This window comes from Panulirus ornatus, chromosome 1 (genome assembly GCF_036320965.1).
Source record: "Panulirus ornatus isolate Po-2019 chromosome 1, ASM3632096v1, whole genome shotgun sequence".
NCBI lineage: Eukaryota > Metazoa > Arthropoda > Malacostraca > Decapoda > Palinuridae > Panulirus > Panulirus ornatus.
Window position 1 is genome coordinate 8,743,385 of NC_092224.1, and position 19,304 is coordinate 8,762,688.

The 19,304-nt window shown below is 41.4% G+C and overlaps 1 protein-coding gene across 1 annotated transcript in view; it reads right to left on the minus strand.

Annotated features, from left to right (window-relative positions):
• The window catches only part of LOC139755260 (condensin complex subunit 1-like), a 549,693-nt gene that overhangs the window by 8,347 nt on the left and 522,042 nt on the right, over positions 1-19,304 (minus strand). Inside the window, exons 27-28 of the mRNA XM_071673408.1 lie at positions 19,004-19,254; positions 11,653-11,751 (exon numbers count right to left, since the gene is read on the minus strand). Coding sequence (XP_071529509.1) covers positions 11,653-11,751; positions 19,004-19,254 — 350 coding nt within the window. The remainder of the gene's footprint in view (positions 1-11,652; positions 11,752-19,003; positions 19,255-19,304) is intronic.

Here is a 19,304-nt window from a genome sequence, read left to right on the forward strand (position 1 = left end):
ACCTACCCCTGACTTTACTTCTGAGACATTCCCAAACCATTCTTCCTCTTTACCCTTCTTGAGCTCTGATTCACACAGTACATCCAGGATCCTTTTCTCAAACATACTACCTATCTCTTTTTTTTCTTCTCATCTTGTTTGCATCCCCACACATCCATATACCCTAAGGAAAATGAGCACTCCTCACTTGGCTCGTTTTTCTGTTCCATCTTTTAGATCTTGAAATACAAGGAAGCTGGGGTGTTCCAGCCCCCTGCTCCTGCCACCCCTCGTCACCTTCTGTGTCACGCAGGGAATATGGATGTAGAATTTTTTTTCCCCCCAAACCCTAGGATCATAATCATCATCATTATCCATCCCTTTAACCTTGACAGGCATCCCTTTAATAATGACACTTCCATTAAAAGTTCATTCTCAGTCTTTCAAAATAGAGGAAGAGTGCATAAAAACTTGAGGAGATTGACCAGGAATTGATGGTGCTTGCCTGAGACTCAGAGGTGTCCTTTAGTATTATCTAAGAACACCTTTGTTATGATTTTGATAGTAGTTTTTACTTTTCTAAGTTGGATCAATATTTTTGCAAAGTTTATCATGTTTCCTTCATTATAATAACAAAAAAATCTCTAGTTGGACACAACAGATTAATTTGGGGTGGTAAAGTGATTAGTATTTCAATGTCTAAAATTATTATCATTGGGGATAGGGGAGAAAGAATACTTCCCACGCATTCCTCACGTGTCATAGAAGGTGACTAAAGGGGACAGAAGCGGGGAGCTGGAAACCCTCCCCTCCTTGTATTTTAACTTTCTAAAAGGGGAAACAGAAGGAGTCACGCGGGAAGTGCTCATCCTCCTCAAAGGCTCAGATTGGGGTGTCTAAATGTGTGTGGATGTAACCAAGATGAGAAAAAAGGAGAGATATGTAGTATGTTTGAGGAAAGGAACTTGGATGTTTTGGCTCTGAGTGAAGTGAAGCTCAAGGGTAAAGGGGAAGAGTGTCTTGGGAGTAAAGTCAGGGGTTAGTGAGAGGACAAGAGCAAGGGAAGGAGTAGCACTACTCCTGAAACAGGAGTGGTGGGAGTATGTGACAGTGTAAGAAAGTAAACTCTAGATTGATATGGGTAAAACTGAAAGTGGATGGAGAGAGATGGGTGATTATTGGTGCATATGCACCTGGGCATGAGAAGAAAGATCATGAGAGGCAAGTGTTTTGGGAGCAGCTGAGTGAGTGTGTTAGTAGTTTTGATGCACGAGACCGGGTTATAGTGATGGGTGATTTGAATGCAAAGGTGAGTAATGTGACAGTTGAGGGAATAATTGGTGTACATTGGGTGTTCAGTGTTGTAAATGGAAATGGTGAAGAGCTTGTAGATTTATGTGCTGAAAAAGGACTGGTGATTGGGTATACCTGGTTTAAAAACAGAGATAAATAGATAAGTATACATAAGTAAGTTGGAGAGATGGCCAGAGAGCGTTATTGGATTATGTATTAATAGATAGGCGCGTGAAAGAGAGACTTTTGGATGTAATGTGCTAAGAGGTGCAACTGGAGGGATTCTGATCATTATCTTGTGGAGGCGAAGGTGAAGATTTGTAGAGCTTTTCAGAAAAGGAGAGAGAATGTTGGGGTGAAAAGAGTGGTGAGAGTAAGTGAGCTTGGGAAGGAGACTTGTGTGAGGAAGTACCAGGAAAGACTGAGTACAGAATGGAAAAAGGTGAGAACAAAGGACGTACAGGGAGTGGGGGAGGAAGGAGATGTATTTAGGGAAGCAGTGATGGCTTGTGCAAAAGATGCTTGTGGCATGAGAAACATGGGAGGTGGGCAGATTAGAAAGGGTAGTGAGTGGTGGGATGAAGAAGTAAGATTATTAGTGAAAGAGAATAGAGAGGCATTTGGACGATATTTGCAGGGAAATAGCGCAAGTGAGTGGGAGATGTATAAAAGAAAGAGGCACAAGGTCAAGAGAAAGGTGCAAGAGGTGAAAAAGAGGGCAAATGAGAGTTGGGGTGAAAGAGTATCACTGAATTTTAGGGAGAATAAAAAGATGTTTTGGAAGGAGGTAAATAAAGTGTGTAAGACAAGGGAACAAATGGGAACTTCAGTGAAGAGGGCTCTTGGGGAGGTGATAACAAGTAGTGGTGATGTGAGAAGGAGATGGAGTGAGTATTTTGAAGGTTTGTTAAATGTGCTTGATGATAGAGTGGCAGATATAGGGTGCTTTGGTCGAGGTGGTGTGTAAAGTGAGAGGGGTAGGGAGAATGATTTGGTAAAAAGACAAGAGGTAGTAAAAGCTTTGCAGAAGATGAAAGCCGGCAAGGCAGCAGGTTTGGATGGTATTGCAGTGGAATTTATTAAAAAAGGGGGTGACTGCATTGTTGACTGGTTGGTAAGGTTATTTAATGTATGTATGACTACATGTGTACGTGTAGGAAGAGAGGAAAGTGATTGGTTCTCAGTGAATGTAGGTTTGTGGCAGGGGTGTGTGATGTCTCCATGGTTGTTTAATTTGTTTATGGATGGGGTTGTTAGGGAGGTGAATGCAAGAGTTTTGGAAAGAGGGGCAAGTATGAAGTCTGTTGGGGATGAGAGAGCTTGGAAAGTGAGTCAGTTGTTGTTCGCTGATGATACAGCGCTGGTGGCTGATTCATGTGAGAAACTGCAGAAGCTGGTGACTGAGTTTGGTAAAGTGTGTGAAAGAAGAAAGTTAAGAGTAAATGTGAATAAGAGCAAGGTTATTAGGTACAGTAGGGTTGAGGGTCAAGTCAATTGGGAGGTGAGTTTGAATGGAGAAAAACTGGAGGAAGTGAAGTGTTTTAGATATCTGGGAGTGGATCTGGCAGCGGATGGAACCATGGAAGCGGAAGTGGATCATAGGGTGGGGGAGGGGGCGAAAATTCTGGGAGCCTTGAAGAATGTGTGGAAGTCGAGAACATTATCTCGGAAAGCAAAAATGAGTATGTTTGAAGGAATAGTGGTTCCAACAATGTTGTATGGTTGCGAGGCGTGGGCTATGGATAGAGTTGTGCGCAGGAGGATGGATGTGCTGGAAATGAGATGTTTGAGGACAATGTGTGGTGTGAGGTGGTTTGATCGAGTAAGTAACGTAAGGGTAAGAGAGATGTGTGGAAATAAAAAGAGCGTGGTTGAGAGAGCAGAAGAGGGTGTTTTGAAATGGTTTGGGCACATGGAGGGAATGAGTGAGGAAAGATTGACCAAGAGGATATATGTGTCGGAGGTGGAGGGAACGAGGAGAAGAGGGAGACCAAATTGGAGGTGGAAAGATGGAGTGAAAAAGATTTTGTGTGATCGGGGCCTGAACATGCAGGAGGGTGAAAGGAGGGCAAGGAATAGAGTGAATTGGAGCGATGTGGTATACCGGGGTTGACGTGCTGTCAGTGGATTGAATCGGAGCATGTGAAGCGTCTGGGGTAAACCATGGAAAGCTGTGTAGGTATGTATATTTTGCGTGTGTGGACGTATGTATATACATGTGTATGGGGGTGGGTTGGGCCATTTCTTTCGTCTGTTTCCTTGCACTACCTCGCAAACGCGGGAGACAAAAAAAAAAAAAAAAAAAAAAAAAAAAAAAGACTCATGGTGAGGTGCCTGAGGATTGGCGGAATGCATGCATAGTGCCATTGTACAAAGGCAAATGGGATAAAAGTGAGTGATCAAATTACAGAGGTATAAGTTTGTTGAGTATTCCTGGGAAATTATATGGGAGGGTATTGATTGAGTGTGTAAAGGCACGTACAGAGCATCAGATTGGGGAAGAGCAGTGTGGTTTCAGAAGTGGTAGAGGATGTGTGGATCAGGTGTTTGCTTTGAAGAATGTATGTGAGAAATACTTAGAAAAGCAAATGGATTTGTATGTAGCATTTATGGATCTGGAGAAGGTATATGATAAGAGTTGATAGAGATGCTCTGTGGAAGGTACTAAGCATATATGGTGTGGGAGGCAAGTTGTTAGAAGCAGTGAAAAGTTTTTATCAAGGATGTAAGGCATGTGTACATGTAGGAAGAGAGGAAAGTGATTGGTTGTCAGTGAATGTAGGTTTGTGGCAGGGGTGTGTGATGTCTACATGGTTGTTTAATTTGTTTATGGATAAGGTTGTTAGGGAGGTGAATACAAGAGTTTTGGAAAGGGGCAAGTGTGAAGTCTGTTGTGGATGAGAGAGCTTGGGAAGTGAGTTGTTGTTTGCTAATACTACAGCGCTGGTGGCTGATTCATGTGAAAAACTGCAGAAGCTGGTGACTGAGTTTGGTAGTGTGTGAAAGAAGAAAGCTGAGAGTAAATGTGAATAAGAGCAAGGTTATTAGGTACAGTAGGGTTGAGGGACAAGTCAATTGGGAGGTAAGTTTGAATGGAGAAAAACTGGAGGAAGTGAAGTGTTTTAGATATCTGGGAGTGGATTTGGCAGCGGATGGAACCATGGAAGCGGTAGTGAATCATAAGGTGGGAGAGGGGGGCAAGAGTTCTGGGAGCGTTGAAGAATGTGTGGAGGTCGAGAACGTTATCTCGGAAAGCAAAAATGGGTATGTTTAAAGGAATAGTGGTTCCAACAACGTTATATGGTTGCAAGGCGTGGGATATAGATAGAGTTGTTTGGAGGAGGGTGGATGTGCTGGAAATGAGATGTTTGAGGACAATATGTGGTGTGAGGTGGTTTGATCGAGTAAGTAATAATAGGGTAAGAGAGATGTGTGGTAATAAAAAGAGTGTGGTTGAGAAAGCAGAAGAGGGTGTTCAATTTGAAATGGTTTGGTCACATGGAGAGAATGAGTGAGGAAAGATTGACAAAGAGTATATCTGTGTCAGAGGTGGAGGGAATGAGGAGAAGTGGGAGACCAAATTGGAGGTGGAAAGATGGAGTGAAAAGGATTTTGATTGATCGGGGCCTGAACATGCAGGAGGGTGAAAGGCGTGCAGGGAATAGAGTGAATTGGAATGATGTGGTATACTGGGGTCAATGTGCAATGGATTGAACCAGGGCATGTGAAGCATCTGGGGTAAACCATGGAAAGTTCTGTGGGGCCTGGATGTGGAAAGGGAACTGTGGTTTCGGTGCATTATTACATGACAGCTAGTGACTGAATTGTTGTCTTTTCCTAGCACTATCTCGTGCATATGTGGGGGGAGGGTATTGTTTTTTCATGTGTGACGGGGTGGCGATGAAATGAATAAAGGCAGACAGTATGAATTATGTACATGTGTCTATATGTATATGTTTGTGTGTGTATATATATGTATGTGTTGAGATGTATAGGTATGTATATTTGCATGTGTGGACGTGTATGTATATACATGTGTATGTGGGTGGGTTGGGCCATTCTTTCATCTGTTTCCTTGCGCTACCTCACTAACGCGGGAGACAGTGACAAAGCAAAATAATTATAATAAAAAATCATTACTGAATGCCTGATAGAAACTTTTTCCCGAGTGTTAGAAAAGTAATAAAAAAGATAAAAAAGTATTTCCATATTCAAATGAAATATTAATAGGGAAAGATTGAAATTGTAATGCACATCCAAAGGGTTAAAACAAATATATTCTAAATTCCTTGTAATCACTAGATGAACTACTTATACTACATCTAAAACTGGAGACATTATTCACAAGCCATATTTCCCATTCTAATCTTTCTTTTCCAGCTGAAATACATTTAAACTCCTGGAAAAAACACCTTTTCATGGAAATGAATGAAAGCATCCATTTCGCGAGAAGTATTCCACTTCCTTATTCACAAGCATGATATCTGGTTTAAAGATAACACATATGAAACACTTTCTATTGCCCATTTCAGGCATTAATCTGTTACATTACAAGGTGCTATAAAGCTATATATGCGAACTTATTTTCTGTCCCAAGTTAAATACCCCTTGCATTATAGGCTCTGTTGGTTGGTTTGAGATGGCAACTCAAACAAGGGACAAGTTATAGAAGCTCTGTCCCAGAGGTCTCAATAGCCTTCTAGTGACCAAAATGGGAAGTTGTCCACCTCTATAGATTCCCTACCTCTGTCACACCAAGTGCTGCTCACAACTGTCATATCTGTGCCAACCATACTTAGGGCTGGCAAAGCTAGTAAATAATGTGGTTTTGTAAACTAGGAATGCTCAACTTTTAATTCACAAGAAATAATTATGGTTTGGATAGTTGTCTGTGCACCTAAACATGTAACAAATTTAAGAAATTCTCTACATACTTAGGAATGGCCAATCTGGTAAATAACATTTTGATTCATATGTTTTTTCTAATTTCTAGTAAAGCTTTCCATATAAGTGTGTAGTCTCCATTTGCCCATGGCCACAACGCAAGTGGAGGATCTGTGATTGGGGATATTCAGATGAAATGGACTGAGAATGGTCTGCAATCAACCTATACGGACATTTTCCTAACACCGAGGGACTACGCCCAAAGGAGACACCATTCCCCACTCTTGTGGCACAGCTTTGAGTTGTACCCAGCTCTTGTGACAGACCACAAGTCATGCCCAAATTTTTAACACATTTACGCAAATTTTTTCACTCCTAAGAGATAATGGCCTATCATTATCTCCCAAATGCCTATGCTAGCTGGTGACGATAACCTTAAGCTTGGACTACCAGTGTACCTCTGCCCACAATGCCAAATGACCACCATTAAAAGACACTACTCCATCAAATGCTCTAGCTGCAAAGCCTCCATTTCATTTTATTGTTATGAATTACAGACTATTCAGAACACTAAACATGCAGCAACCACTCAAACATCAAGTCCAAAAAGCCCTAACAAAACCCCTCATCTCCAGCAGCAGAAACCCCCAACATATAACAGCACAAGATGCACCATCTCACTATTCACAAACAAACCCTACTATTCTATGGAATCCCAACAACAAACTAAACATCCTACAACTCAACATTAATGGCATCAAATACAAATACAGAAATACTTAACCAACTTAAGAGAACAAAATATCCACAAAGCCCTCCAAAAAAAATAGACTTGTATCTACATCCTCTCTCCCACCTTTCTGCAACTACATAACTTTAAAATCCATACAACAAGGGTAAACTACATCATACCCCATCACCAATGACACTACAAAACAGCTTACAAACAATGAAAATGCCTTAGAAATATAATCCACATGAATTAAACTTCACAAGACTAACTATAACATAATCAACACCTACATACCTCCCTCCTTTACATGCTCAATATACTCTTCAATCTGACTAGCATATCCAGCACTCATTTCTGTGAAGATTTCAATGCCCTTCCCACTTGGCTGTAACACTCACACCCAATAGTCCTGAGGTGAACTGATCATACACCAACTGCAACCTGTTAATATCATCAACTTTTGCAACCAGCCAATTTGTCTGGCAATCCACAGCCACCACTAGTCAGCCTCATCAGGTATCACCTGCTTACCAGCCATACACACATGGACCACTTTGAGCTCAGTATACAGTTATGTCCACTGACTGCTTGCCCACCCTGATAACACTCCACCTATTCAAATTTCTTCCCACAAGTTACACACATCATTAACAAAGAAACCAATTTAGACAAAACAACTCACCATCAACAAAAATCAGAAAAGAAATCTAGACTCTGAATAACACCCCAACCAACCTAATCACAGAAAGGCAAGCTACAAATTGGCACTCCTTTCTCTTACAATGAACCATAAGACATTTAACAACCAATTCTGACACATGTCAAAAAAAGATCTGTATGTACCACAATAATCCAAGCCCCAGTTGTGAAGCAGTGAAATACCTTCTCTCAAAGAGCACACAAACACATGAAATACTACTAGAAAATCAGCCACAAACCAAACTCGCCCACAAATAAGATAGTCCTGAAAAACCAACACAAAATCCATCCAGAAACAGCTCCAGCATACCACCCCAACTGATATAAGCAATGTAATCAAATTCTCATACAACTTTCCTGCTATAGGCCCTGACCAAATAATGTCAAACTTTCATAGAAAACACGAAGGCCCCACTGAAATCGAAGCACTTACAGGCACCAGGCTAAAAAATAAAAAAACTAACATCTGGACACTTGCCAACATAATGCTAATCCCAAAGTCTTCCAAAACACCCAACTCCCTCTTTTCCCATCATCCTATATCACTTCTGTCTTAAGGATCAAAACTCATTGAAAATATGATCCACAACAGACAGAATCAAACAAATCATTTCACTCTTACCTACACAATACATTTCCAGACCCAACTTCTCTACATAATGACCTCATACAACACATCTTAGATGGTTTTAACCAATTACAACCCATGTCTCACATAATACTTGTGGCAAAAGACATCAACAAAACCAATGACACTGTCCCCTGACACATCCTTACACAAAAGATACTTGACACCACCCTCCACAATAATGACAAAAAGTGGTTGGTAAATTTTAAAGCCAGCCATCATGCCTGTCACTTACAACAGCTTCACCTCTAATACACATAAGATCTGCAATGGAGTAACCTACACAACTCCTTATTACATTACAACACCCAGATGCCACAGAAACAACAAGGAACATGCAGCAGTATATTAAACAACTGGAAAAATGGCTTACCAAGAACAGAAAGTCTGCTTCTCAAATATTATTCAGTAACCCTTGTAACCATAGACAAACACAAATCCAGCACACACCCTCCAGTCACACTGAATGGACAAGCATTCCCACTCAACAAAATACCAACCAATCTTGGCATAACATACAACATACATGATCATGGTGGGGCCAGAGCCTATTCTTTTTCTCTCTTTAATGGTCTAGAACAGTTAATTAAATACCCTACTTGAGTTTCCAACTATCACAACCGCCCCTCTAAAACACTTGAGCTCTTCTTTACTTCTGAACCTTCCCACTACACATACACCATTTCTGCTCCCTTAGGGTCCTCTGACCACATTCTTATTTCAATTACCTTTAATTACAAATGCCCATACTCCAAATTCCAATTTTGACACTCTCGGAGAGCTTCTTCACTAACCACTCCTTGGATAGTTACTACTTCTCTGGTTAGGATGCCTTGTGTGCTCAATGTATAGCAGAGGTTACCTTGGTTGGGATGGAGGCCTACATCCTATCTCCTAAAACTTTTTCTCCTCAACTTGAATGCACTTACTTTGATGCTTGTCACAAGAGGCACAATGAGTACCAGATCATGAAACTCTTCCCATAGCTTTTTTTTACACATCCAGGCCCCACAGAACTTTCCATGGTTCACCCCAGATGCTTCACATGCCCTGGTTCAACCCAATGACAGCATGTCGACCCCGGTATACCACATCATTCCAATTCACTCTATTCCTTGCATGCCTTTCACCCTCCTGTATGTCCAGGCCCCGATCGCTAAAAATCTTTTTCGCTCCATCCTTCCACCTCCAATTTGGTCTCCTACTTCTTCTTCCCTCCACCTCTGACATATATATCCTTTCTGTCAATCTTTTCTCACTCATTCTCTCCATGTGTCCAAACCACCTCAACACCCCCTCCTCTGTTCTCTCAACCAAACTCACCCTACCACCACACATTTCTCCCACCCTTCCATTACTTACTTGATCAAACCACCTCACACCACATACTGTCCCCAAACATTTCATTTCTAACACATCCACCCCCCTTCGCACAACCCCATCCACAGCCCACACCTCGCAACCATACAACAATTTTGGAACCACTACTTCAAACACACCCACTTCCACTCCCTGAGACAATGTCCTCACCCCCCACACACTCTTCAATGCTCCCAGAACCTTTGTCCCCTGTCTCCCAACCTGTGACTCACTTCTGTTTTCATCCGCTGCCAAGTCCACTCCCAGATATCCAAAACACCTCACCTCCTCCAGTTTTTCTCCAATCAAACTCATCTCCTAATCAACCTGTCCCTCAACCCTACTGAACCCAATAACCTTGCTCTTACCCACATCCACTTTCAACTTTCCTCTTTCACACACTTTACCAAACTCAATCACCAACTTATGCAGTTTCTCACCCAAACCAGCCACCAGTGCTGTATCATCAGTGAACAACAACTGACTCACCTCCCAAGCCCTCAACAAGCCACAACAGACTGCATGCTTGCTCCCCTCTTCAAAACTCTTGCATTCACCTCCCTATCCACCCCATCCATAAACAAATTAAACAACCATGGAGACATCATGGACCCCTGCCACAAACAGACATTCAGTAGGAACCAATCACTTTCCTCTCTTCCTACTCGTACACATGGTAAAAACTTTCCACTGCTTCTAGCAACTTACCTCCACCACTATATACTCTTAAAATGTTCCACAAAGCATCTCTATCAACCCTATCATAAACCTTCTCCAGTTCCATAAATGCTACATACAAATCCATCTGTTTTTCTAAGTATTTCTCACATATATTTTTCAAAGCAAACACCTGATCCGCACATCCTCTACCGCTTTTGAAACCACACTGCTCTTCCCCAATCTGATGCTCTGTACATGCCTTTACCTTCTCAATCAATACCCTCCCACATAATTTCCCAGTAACACTCAATAAACTTATGCCACTGTAATTTGAACACTCACCTTTGATCCAGTAAGTGTTGAAAGGGTAAGAGAGATGTGATGATAAAAAGAGTGTGGTTGAAAGAGCAGAAGGGGTGTTGAAATGGTTTGGTCACATGGAGAGAATGAGTGAGGATATATGTGTCAGGGGTTGAGGGAACAAGAAGTGGAAGACCAAATTGGAGGTGGAAGGATGGAGTGAAAATGATTTTGAGTGATCGGGGACTGAACATACAGGAGGGTGAAAGGTGTGGAAAGAATAGAGTGAATTGGAACGACGTGGTATATTGGGGTTGACGTGCCATCAATTTATTGAACCAGGGCATGTGAAGTGTCTGGGGTAAATCATGGAAAGTTCTGTGGGGCCTGGATGTGGAAAGGGAGGTGTGGTTTCGGTGCATTACACATGACAGCTAGAGACTGAGTGTGAGCGAATGTGGCCTTTTTTTGTCTTTTCCAAGCACTTACTCTGTGCATGAGTAAGTTGAAATGTATATGTATGTACATGTGCATGTGTGGGCGTTTAAGTATATATATGTGTGTGTGTGGGTGGGTTGCACCATCCCTCATTTGTTTCCTTGTGCTACCTTGCTAACGTGGGAGACGGCGATTAAGTATAATAAGTAAATATATAAATAAATAACATATCAACATATACATATATATACATACACAGACATGTACATATATACACATGTGCATATTCATACTCACTTCCCTTCATACATTCCTGGTACTACCCAAACCCACAGGAAACAGCATTGCTACCCCCTGCTTCAGTGAGGTAGCACCAAGAAAACAGACAAAAAAAGGCCACATTCATTCACCCTCAGTCTCTGACTATCATGTGTAATGCACCAAAATCACAGCTCCCCATCCACATCCAGGCCCCAAAGCCCTTTCCATGATTTACCCCAGATGTTTCACATGCCCTAGTTCAATCCACTGGCAGCACATCAATCCCTGCATACCACATCGTTCCTTAAAGCAAAGATGGGAAAGTGAAACAAGAGGCTGGTTACACCTGATCCATCTAATGGAGTTGGTAATATATCTAAATAAATATACATAGAGAGAATGCAAACCCTCTACTCACCTTTGTTGTCTCTATGAGCAGGGTGCAACTGACTGCGGTTATCTTCCTCCTCATCTTCACTTGAACTTTCCCTTAGTCTCCGTGCTCTCCTCTTTTCTCCTTTTGATGAGAAAAAGTATTAGAAAATATTTGCTGAACAATTGTATTATTTTTTGTTTTTCATAACACATTTCTATAAGAAAAATCAACTGGAGTGTGTGTGTGTGTGTGTGTGTGTGTGTGTGTGTGTGTGTGTGTGTGTGTGTGTGTGTGTGTGTGTGTGTGGGTATGTGTGTGTGGGTGTGTGTGTGTGTGTGTGTGTGTGTGTGTGTGTGTGTGTGTGTGTGTGTGTGTGTGCCATCAAAAATAGATTATTCTATGAGGTTGTGGTCAGATGAACTTATGGGGATGAGACTGTGAGGTTACAACAGAAAAGATTAGAAGTGAAAAACAGATCCAGAATATCAAGAAACTGTTCACAGCAGTCAGGGTATGGGTGGAGTGGGAGACAGTTTGCTCTAGATCATTGTGGTTGGAGATTGTGAGGGCTTCACCCCCCCCCCCCCCCCCCCCCATCTGTATGGGAGGAATTCAAGCATTCCCTATCATGAATGTGAAAAACCCTGAAGCAGAGATCTTGGCTTATGGGTGAGAGGATGCCATTGTCTCATGGCAAGAATCTAGATAGATAAGGAAAGATATAAAATTTGTAGATTAGGAGAGGAGTATGTGAAACAAGGAAAAAGTGTGGAAGTTGGAAGACAGACCTTAAGCCAGATAACATCAAAGATTGGGTATGCAACAAGTGTGTGAGATGTTGGAATAAGCACAGAAGCCATCGCTGAACCGTAATCCTGAGTGAAGATTACAGATGGATATGAAAAATGTACTAGAGAACATCACTGGACAGTTAGATTATATAATGAATATAAAATGAGGCAGGTCTATCACAGAGAGAAATGTTGTGGAAGGGACCAGCACTACTATTGTCTGAGCACTCTATATCACTGGCAGTAGAATAAGAAGGAAGCCTGGAGATTCTTAGTATGACATGATGCCAATGACTAAAGGCCATGGGTTTGTTGGACTCTTATCGTGATGATATCAAAAAATGATTGAGCAGAAAGAGATGGCAAATATGTCCTTTTATCACTCTTTCAAAGAATTCATTACATGTGAAGTCAAGCTATCTGGTCTGTATCGTTCAAGCAATGCTTAGGTACCCCTTTGATTTATGGAGTTAAACATCAATTTGCGGATGTTTGCAATTTTACTCACATCAAGACTTTGACTTAACAATAACATCATTACTGTTTTTGCATTCCCCAGGAATATGTCTGGCATTCAATTTTCAATTTTGTCCCATATTCACTGCATCTTTTCAGTTTAGTACTTTCATCATCACTGGAAACTGATACTACATCAATATTTGTATTCTTTATACTAGCAAGATCACCTTGAATCATCTCTTTCTGAGAAGACATAAACCTTTCTGATTCATTTACAGTCAAAATACCGACTACCTTTTCATTTCTTTTATATTTGATTGCCATTTCCCACATTAGTGAGTTAGTGCCAGGAATGGATGACAATTTTCCCACTGTTATTGAATCAATACTTATTTGAGTTTGAGAAATGTACTTTGGGAATATAACATGCCCTTAGTTGAGAAGGAAACAGCGTTTCTATCTGAAAAACAGTTTCCTGTTGGGAGTCAAAAGTGGAGGGCACCACTCTGCAGAAATGTACAATACTTACATTATCCTTAGATGGTAATCACTCAGATTCACTTAGTCCATTGGCACTCTTAATGTCAGTTATTCATTCACCTCTCTCATAACTTTAGAGCACATCCATCATAACCGCATTGGTGATGACCTTATGCTTCTTAGCACCAGTGGTACCAAAAGAACTTAAAAGATGCCTTGTTGGCATGAGGCAAAGGGCAAAACATATGCAATATCTAGTATACTGCATAACAAAATAATGTAGCACTCAGTATCAGGAGGATTAGTGACATCTGCTGAGCAAGCCAGCTCTTCAGTGGTTAAGTTGCACTCCTCTGACCTAGGTCTGTCTTTTCTTTCTGCTTCACAACACGTGGACTACTGGCATTCTATCCTCAAACATATGATCTCTCATTGTCATACATAACATCTGAAAACACTTGAGCTCATTCTTCATAACTCTAGAAATTCCTGCATTGAGCACTATGTACTGGCCTTGCCTTTTGGTAAAATGGTAAGAGCAGTAGAAAGAAGTAGTAGGTAGGAATATTTAGGTGGGAGCATTAGGTAAAAACTTTAGGTAGAAGTAGTTGGAAAAAGCATTAGATAGAAGTAGTCAGTAGCAAACACTGCGCTAGAGTTGCCCTCTGCCAGTGGCCTGTTTAGGGTGAGGCACTTAAGGCTAAGAAGCACCAATGGAGTTAACTAGTTATGGGGACTCTATTGCTGTGGCCACCCCTTTGAGGGAGTTCCAACTGGAACGAGAGTCAGAGATACAGATAGATGCATATGCATGCTTCTCACATGGTGCTGGCCACACCACTGTGCTGGCAGCCCAATAATGATTGCATTATTCCAATCTTTTGCTCGTGTAAATAAAAAAACGTGTAAATGGAACAAGCATGTTATTCTGAAAATGGCATAAATCAAGATGTACCTGTATATCACCCCATGTATACCACACTGCATTTCACTCTCTCCCATGCATCCTTTTCATCCTCTTACATGTTCAGGTCCCAATTGCTCAAAATATTTTTTACTCTATTCTTCTATCTACAAGTCATTCTCCCCCTTCTGCTAGTCCTCTCCATTCCTGACACATGTATCTTCTTTGTCATCCTCTCAATGTTCACTCTCACCATATGTCCAAAACATTTCAGGACACCCTTTTTGGCTATCTCAACCACAACTTTTCTAATCACCACACCTCTCTCTTATCCTTTTATTATTTACTCATTCAAATCCTCATACCAAATGTCATCAAGCATATCATTTCAAACACATCCACACTCCTCCACAAATCCTCATCTATAGCTCATGCCATGCATTCATAGAACATTGCCAGAACTACTATACCTTCAAACATACCCATTTTTGCTCACCCAGATACTGTCCTCTCTTTCCAGACCATTCCTCAGTGCTCCCACAACCTTTACCTCCTCACTCATCCTTTGACGCATTACTGTACCCATAATTCATTTTGCTGCCACTTCCATTCCCAGGTATCTAAAATACCCCAGTTCCTCCAAATTTTCTCCATTCAACTCCACACCCCAGATAAACTGTTCATCTGCACTACTAAATCTAATAACCTTGGTTTTGTTCACATTTACTCTCAACTTCCCCTTCAGACACTATACCAAACTCAGACAACTATTTCTGCAGTCTCATTCAAATCTGACATCACTGCTGTATCATCAGCAAACAACAACTTACTTCCCAGGCCCAACCACCTTCATCACCAAATCCATAAACAAATTTAAACAGCCATGGTGACATCATACATTACTGCTGCATATCCATCTTCACCTGCAACTCATCCTCCTCTCTACCTACAGGCACACATGCCTTACACTCTTGAAAAAACTTCTCTCTGCTTCTAGTAGCTTTCCTTCCACACCATAATTATGTAAGACCTTTTTCAAGGCATCCCTATCAACCTTATCATATGCTTTCTCCAAATCCATAAATGCCACTTGCAAATCCTTCTGTTTTTCTATTTCCCACACAACCTCTATCACTCATGAAACCACACTGCCACTTGGGCGGTGCTTACATGGAATGAGTGCAAGCGACTGGGAGATGTATAAGAGAAAGCAGCAGGTCAAGTATTGAATGACTGTGCTAATAGCATCTCCCAGTTACTGTTTTACCTGCCTGGCCAATGTTAACATCTTTATGTGCCTTACATCTGATGGCATAAACACTTCCAATTTTCTGATAATTTGGCCTTCTTTCAATTAGGGTCTTAATTAAGTTCCAATATAATAACATTATCAGTAAGACCTAAATTAAAAGCAGGCCAGATTATCAGATAAGAAAATTGGGAGTGTTTAAATCATCAAATATAAGGCATGTAAAGATGTACACATTGGCCAGTCACACTGTACCCCTCATCTGATAATGCTACCTGTAACATCAATGAAGCTAACTTAACTGCTAATACTATGAGTTTTAATTTGTCTCCAAGTAACTTTAAAGCACATCCTATTAATAGCCACATTATTGTGAAAGAATTATCAAGATACAATAACATGAGAAAAGAAGTTGAACACACATCTCACTACCTAGGCCAACCTCCCCCACACAACCCCCCTTAACCACAAGGCACCCCCTTCCTTCACTTTGAACAGTCAGGACAATGTACAACTTGGTATGGCAGTAACAGGACCGACTGGTCTGTGTGTTGGTGATGGGATTAAAAAACTTAATGAATTGTTTGCACCTTATGAGGTGGATTGTCTACATATTAAATAAAATCATCTAAACTACCAAATTATGATTTCACCTTCATTACTATCATCACGGACTAGTGTCATCATCAGGCGTTAAAGAATGTGTGGAAAGAGAAAATGTTATCTGGAGGGCAAAATGGGTATGTTGGAAGGAATTGGAAGTCCCAACAATATTACATATACATTAGGCATGGTGTGTGTGTGATGGAAATTAAATGTTTGAGGAAAATACGTAGTGTGAGGTGGTTTGAGCGAGTAAGTAACGAAAGGGTACTTGAAATATGTGATAAATAAAAAATAAAAAAAAAAAAAAAAAATGGTTGGGCAAGCAGAAGAGGGTGCGCTGAAATGGTCTGGAAATACGGAAAGAATGAGTGAGGAAAGGTTGACAAAAGAGGATACATGTGTTAGAAGTGAAGGGAACAAGGAAAAAGGGGAGACCAAATTGGAGATGGATGGATGGAGTGAAAAAGATTTTGTGCTATCAGGGCCTGAACATGTAGGAGGGTGAAAGGCATGCATGGGAAAGAGTAAACTGGAATGATGTGGTATACTAGGGTCTATATGCTGTCAGTGGACTGAACCAAGGGATGTGAAGTATCCGTGGTTCACCATGGAAAGGTCTGTGGGGCCTGGATGGGGATAGGGAGCTGGGATTTCGGTGCATTACACATGACAGCTAGAGAATGTTTGTGAGCAGATGTGGCCTTTCTTCATCTGTTCCTGGTGCTACCTCGTTAATGTGAGAAATGGTGTTCAAGTATGAAAAAATATTATTATTTTGCTTTGTCGCTGCCTCCCGCGTTAGCGAGGTAGCACAAAGAAACAGACGAAAGAATGGCCCAACCCACCCACATACACATGTATATACATACACGTCCACACACGCAAATATACATACTTATACATTTCAACGTATATATATATATATATATATATATATATATATATATGAGGTTGTTAGGGAGGTGAATGCAAGAGTTTTGGAAAGAGGGGCAAGTATGCAGTCTGTTGTGGATGAGAGAGCTTGGGAAAGTGAGTCAGTTGTTGTTCGCTGATGATACAGCGCTGGTGGCTGATTCATGTAGAAACTGCAGAAGCTGGTGACTGAGTTTGGTAAAGTGTGTGAAAGAAGAAAGTTAAGAGTAAATGTGAATAAGAGCAAGGTTATTAGGTACAGTAGGGTTGAGGGTCAAGTCAATTGGGAGGTAAGTTTGAATGGAGAAAAACTGGAGGAAGTAAAGTGTTTTAGATATCTGGGAGTGGATCTGGCAGCGGATGGAACCATGGAAGCGGAAGTGGATCATAGGGTGGGGGAGGGGGCGAAAATCCTGGGAGCCTTGAAGAATGTGTGGAAGTCGAGAACATTATCTTGGAAAGCAAAAACGGGTATGTTTGAAGGAATAGTGGTTCCAACAATGTTGTATGGTTGCGAGGCGTGGGCTATGGATAGAGTTGTGCGCAGGAGGATGGATGTGCTGAAAAATGAGATGTTTCAGGACAATGTGTGGTGTGAGGTGGTTTGATCGAGTAAGTAACGTAAGGGTAAGAGAGATGTGTGGAAATAAAAAGAGCGTGGTTGAGAGAGCAGAAGAGGGTGTTTTGAAATGGTCTGGGCACATGGAGAGAATGAGTGAGGAAAGATTGACCAAGAGGATATATGTGTCGGAGGTGGAGGGAACGAGAAGTGGGAGACCAAATTGGAGGTGGAAAGATGGAGTGAAAAAGATTTTGTGTGATCGGGGCCTGAACATGCAGGAGGGTGAAAGGAGGGCAAGGAATAGAGTGAATTGGATCGATGTGGTATACCGGGGTTGACGTGCTGTCAGTGGATTGAATCAGGGCATGTGAAGCGTCTGGGGTAAACCATGGAAAGCTGTGTAGGTATGTATATTTGCGTGTGTGGACGTCTGTATATACATGTGTATGGGGGTGGGTTGGGCCATTTCTTTCATCTGTTTCCTTGCACTACCTCGCAAACGCAGGAGACCGGCAAAAAAAAAAAATATATATATACACACACACACACAGACATACACATATATACACGTACATAATTCATACTGTCTGCCTTTATTCATTCCCATCGCCACCCCGCCACACATGAAATAACAACCCCCTCCTCCTCGCATGTGCGTGAGGCAGCGCTAGGAAAAAACAACAAAGGCCATATTCGTTCACACTCAATATCTAGCTGTCATGTATGTGTACATATTCATTCTTTTTTCATATACATTTGCCATTCCCCTTGTCAGTGAGGTAGACCAGTAACAGACAAAGAAACTGCTTGGCTTCCATGTAGCACTAACAGGACAAATATACCATGAAACATACTCAGACAGTGATCTCTCTTTCCACACACTTCCCAAAGTGCCAAAGACCTTTGTCCTCTCATCCACCCTGTTGTGCACTTCAGCTCCACTGGTTCCATTCACTGTCATATGCACTCCCAGGTATCTAACACACTCCATTTTCTCCAAGTTCTGTACAATCAAACTCACACTCCAAATAACCTCTCTCTTTTCACTGTTAACCCTATTAATGTTGCATTTATTCACACTCTCAACCACCTCCTTTCAAATACTCTCCCAAACTCAGACACCAACTTCTGCAGTTTCACACTCAAATCTGCCAACAGTGTTGTATCATCAGTAAACAATAACTGAATCACCTCAAAGGCCACCACCTCACACCAGCTGACTGCTCCTCTGTCCAAGTAAAGGAAAAAGAAAAGTGTAAAGTATAAACCATGGAAAGGTATGCGTGACCTGGTAGTAGACAGGGGATGTGGCCTTTCTTTGTTAGTTCCTGGCAATACCTAAACAAGAGGCCACAGAAAAGATGCACTCATACCAAAACAAATGAGGAAAGTTTTGTAAGTACAAGAGAAAGAGGAGGTGAATTTCTTACCAGCTGGTCGAGATTTCTTGAATTTCAACTTGGCATGAGCAGCTTTGTTAATAACATTTTCATCTTCAACACCTTTCTCATGGCTCTCCAGCATGCGTCCTTCCAGCTCCTCAATCAAGGCCTTTGCATCAAGTTTCACTACCTTCTGAGCACTTGCCAAAATACCCAAGAAAAATTCATACACTTCAGGTTCATGAAGCTTGTCAGCATAGCAGGCAAAGTTCTCGCTGAGCTTCCTGACACATCTTTCACTGTCAAAATAATGGGGATACATTAATTCATGTAAAACAAATTGCATAAA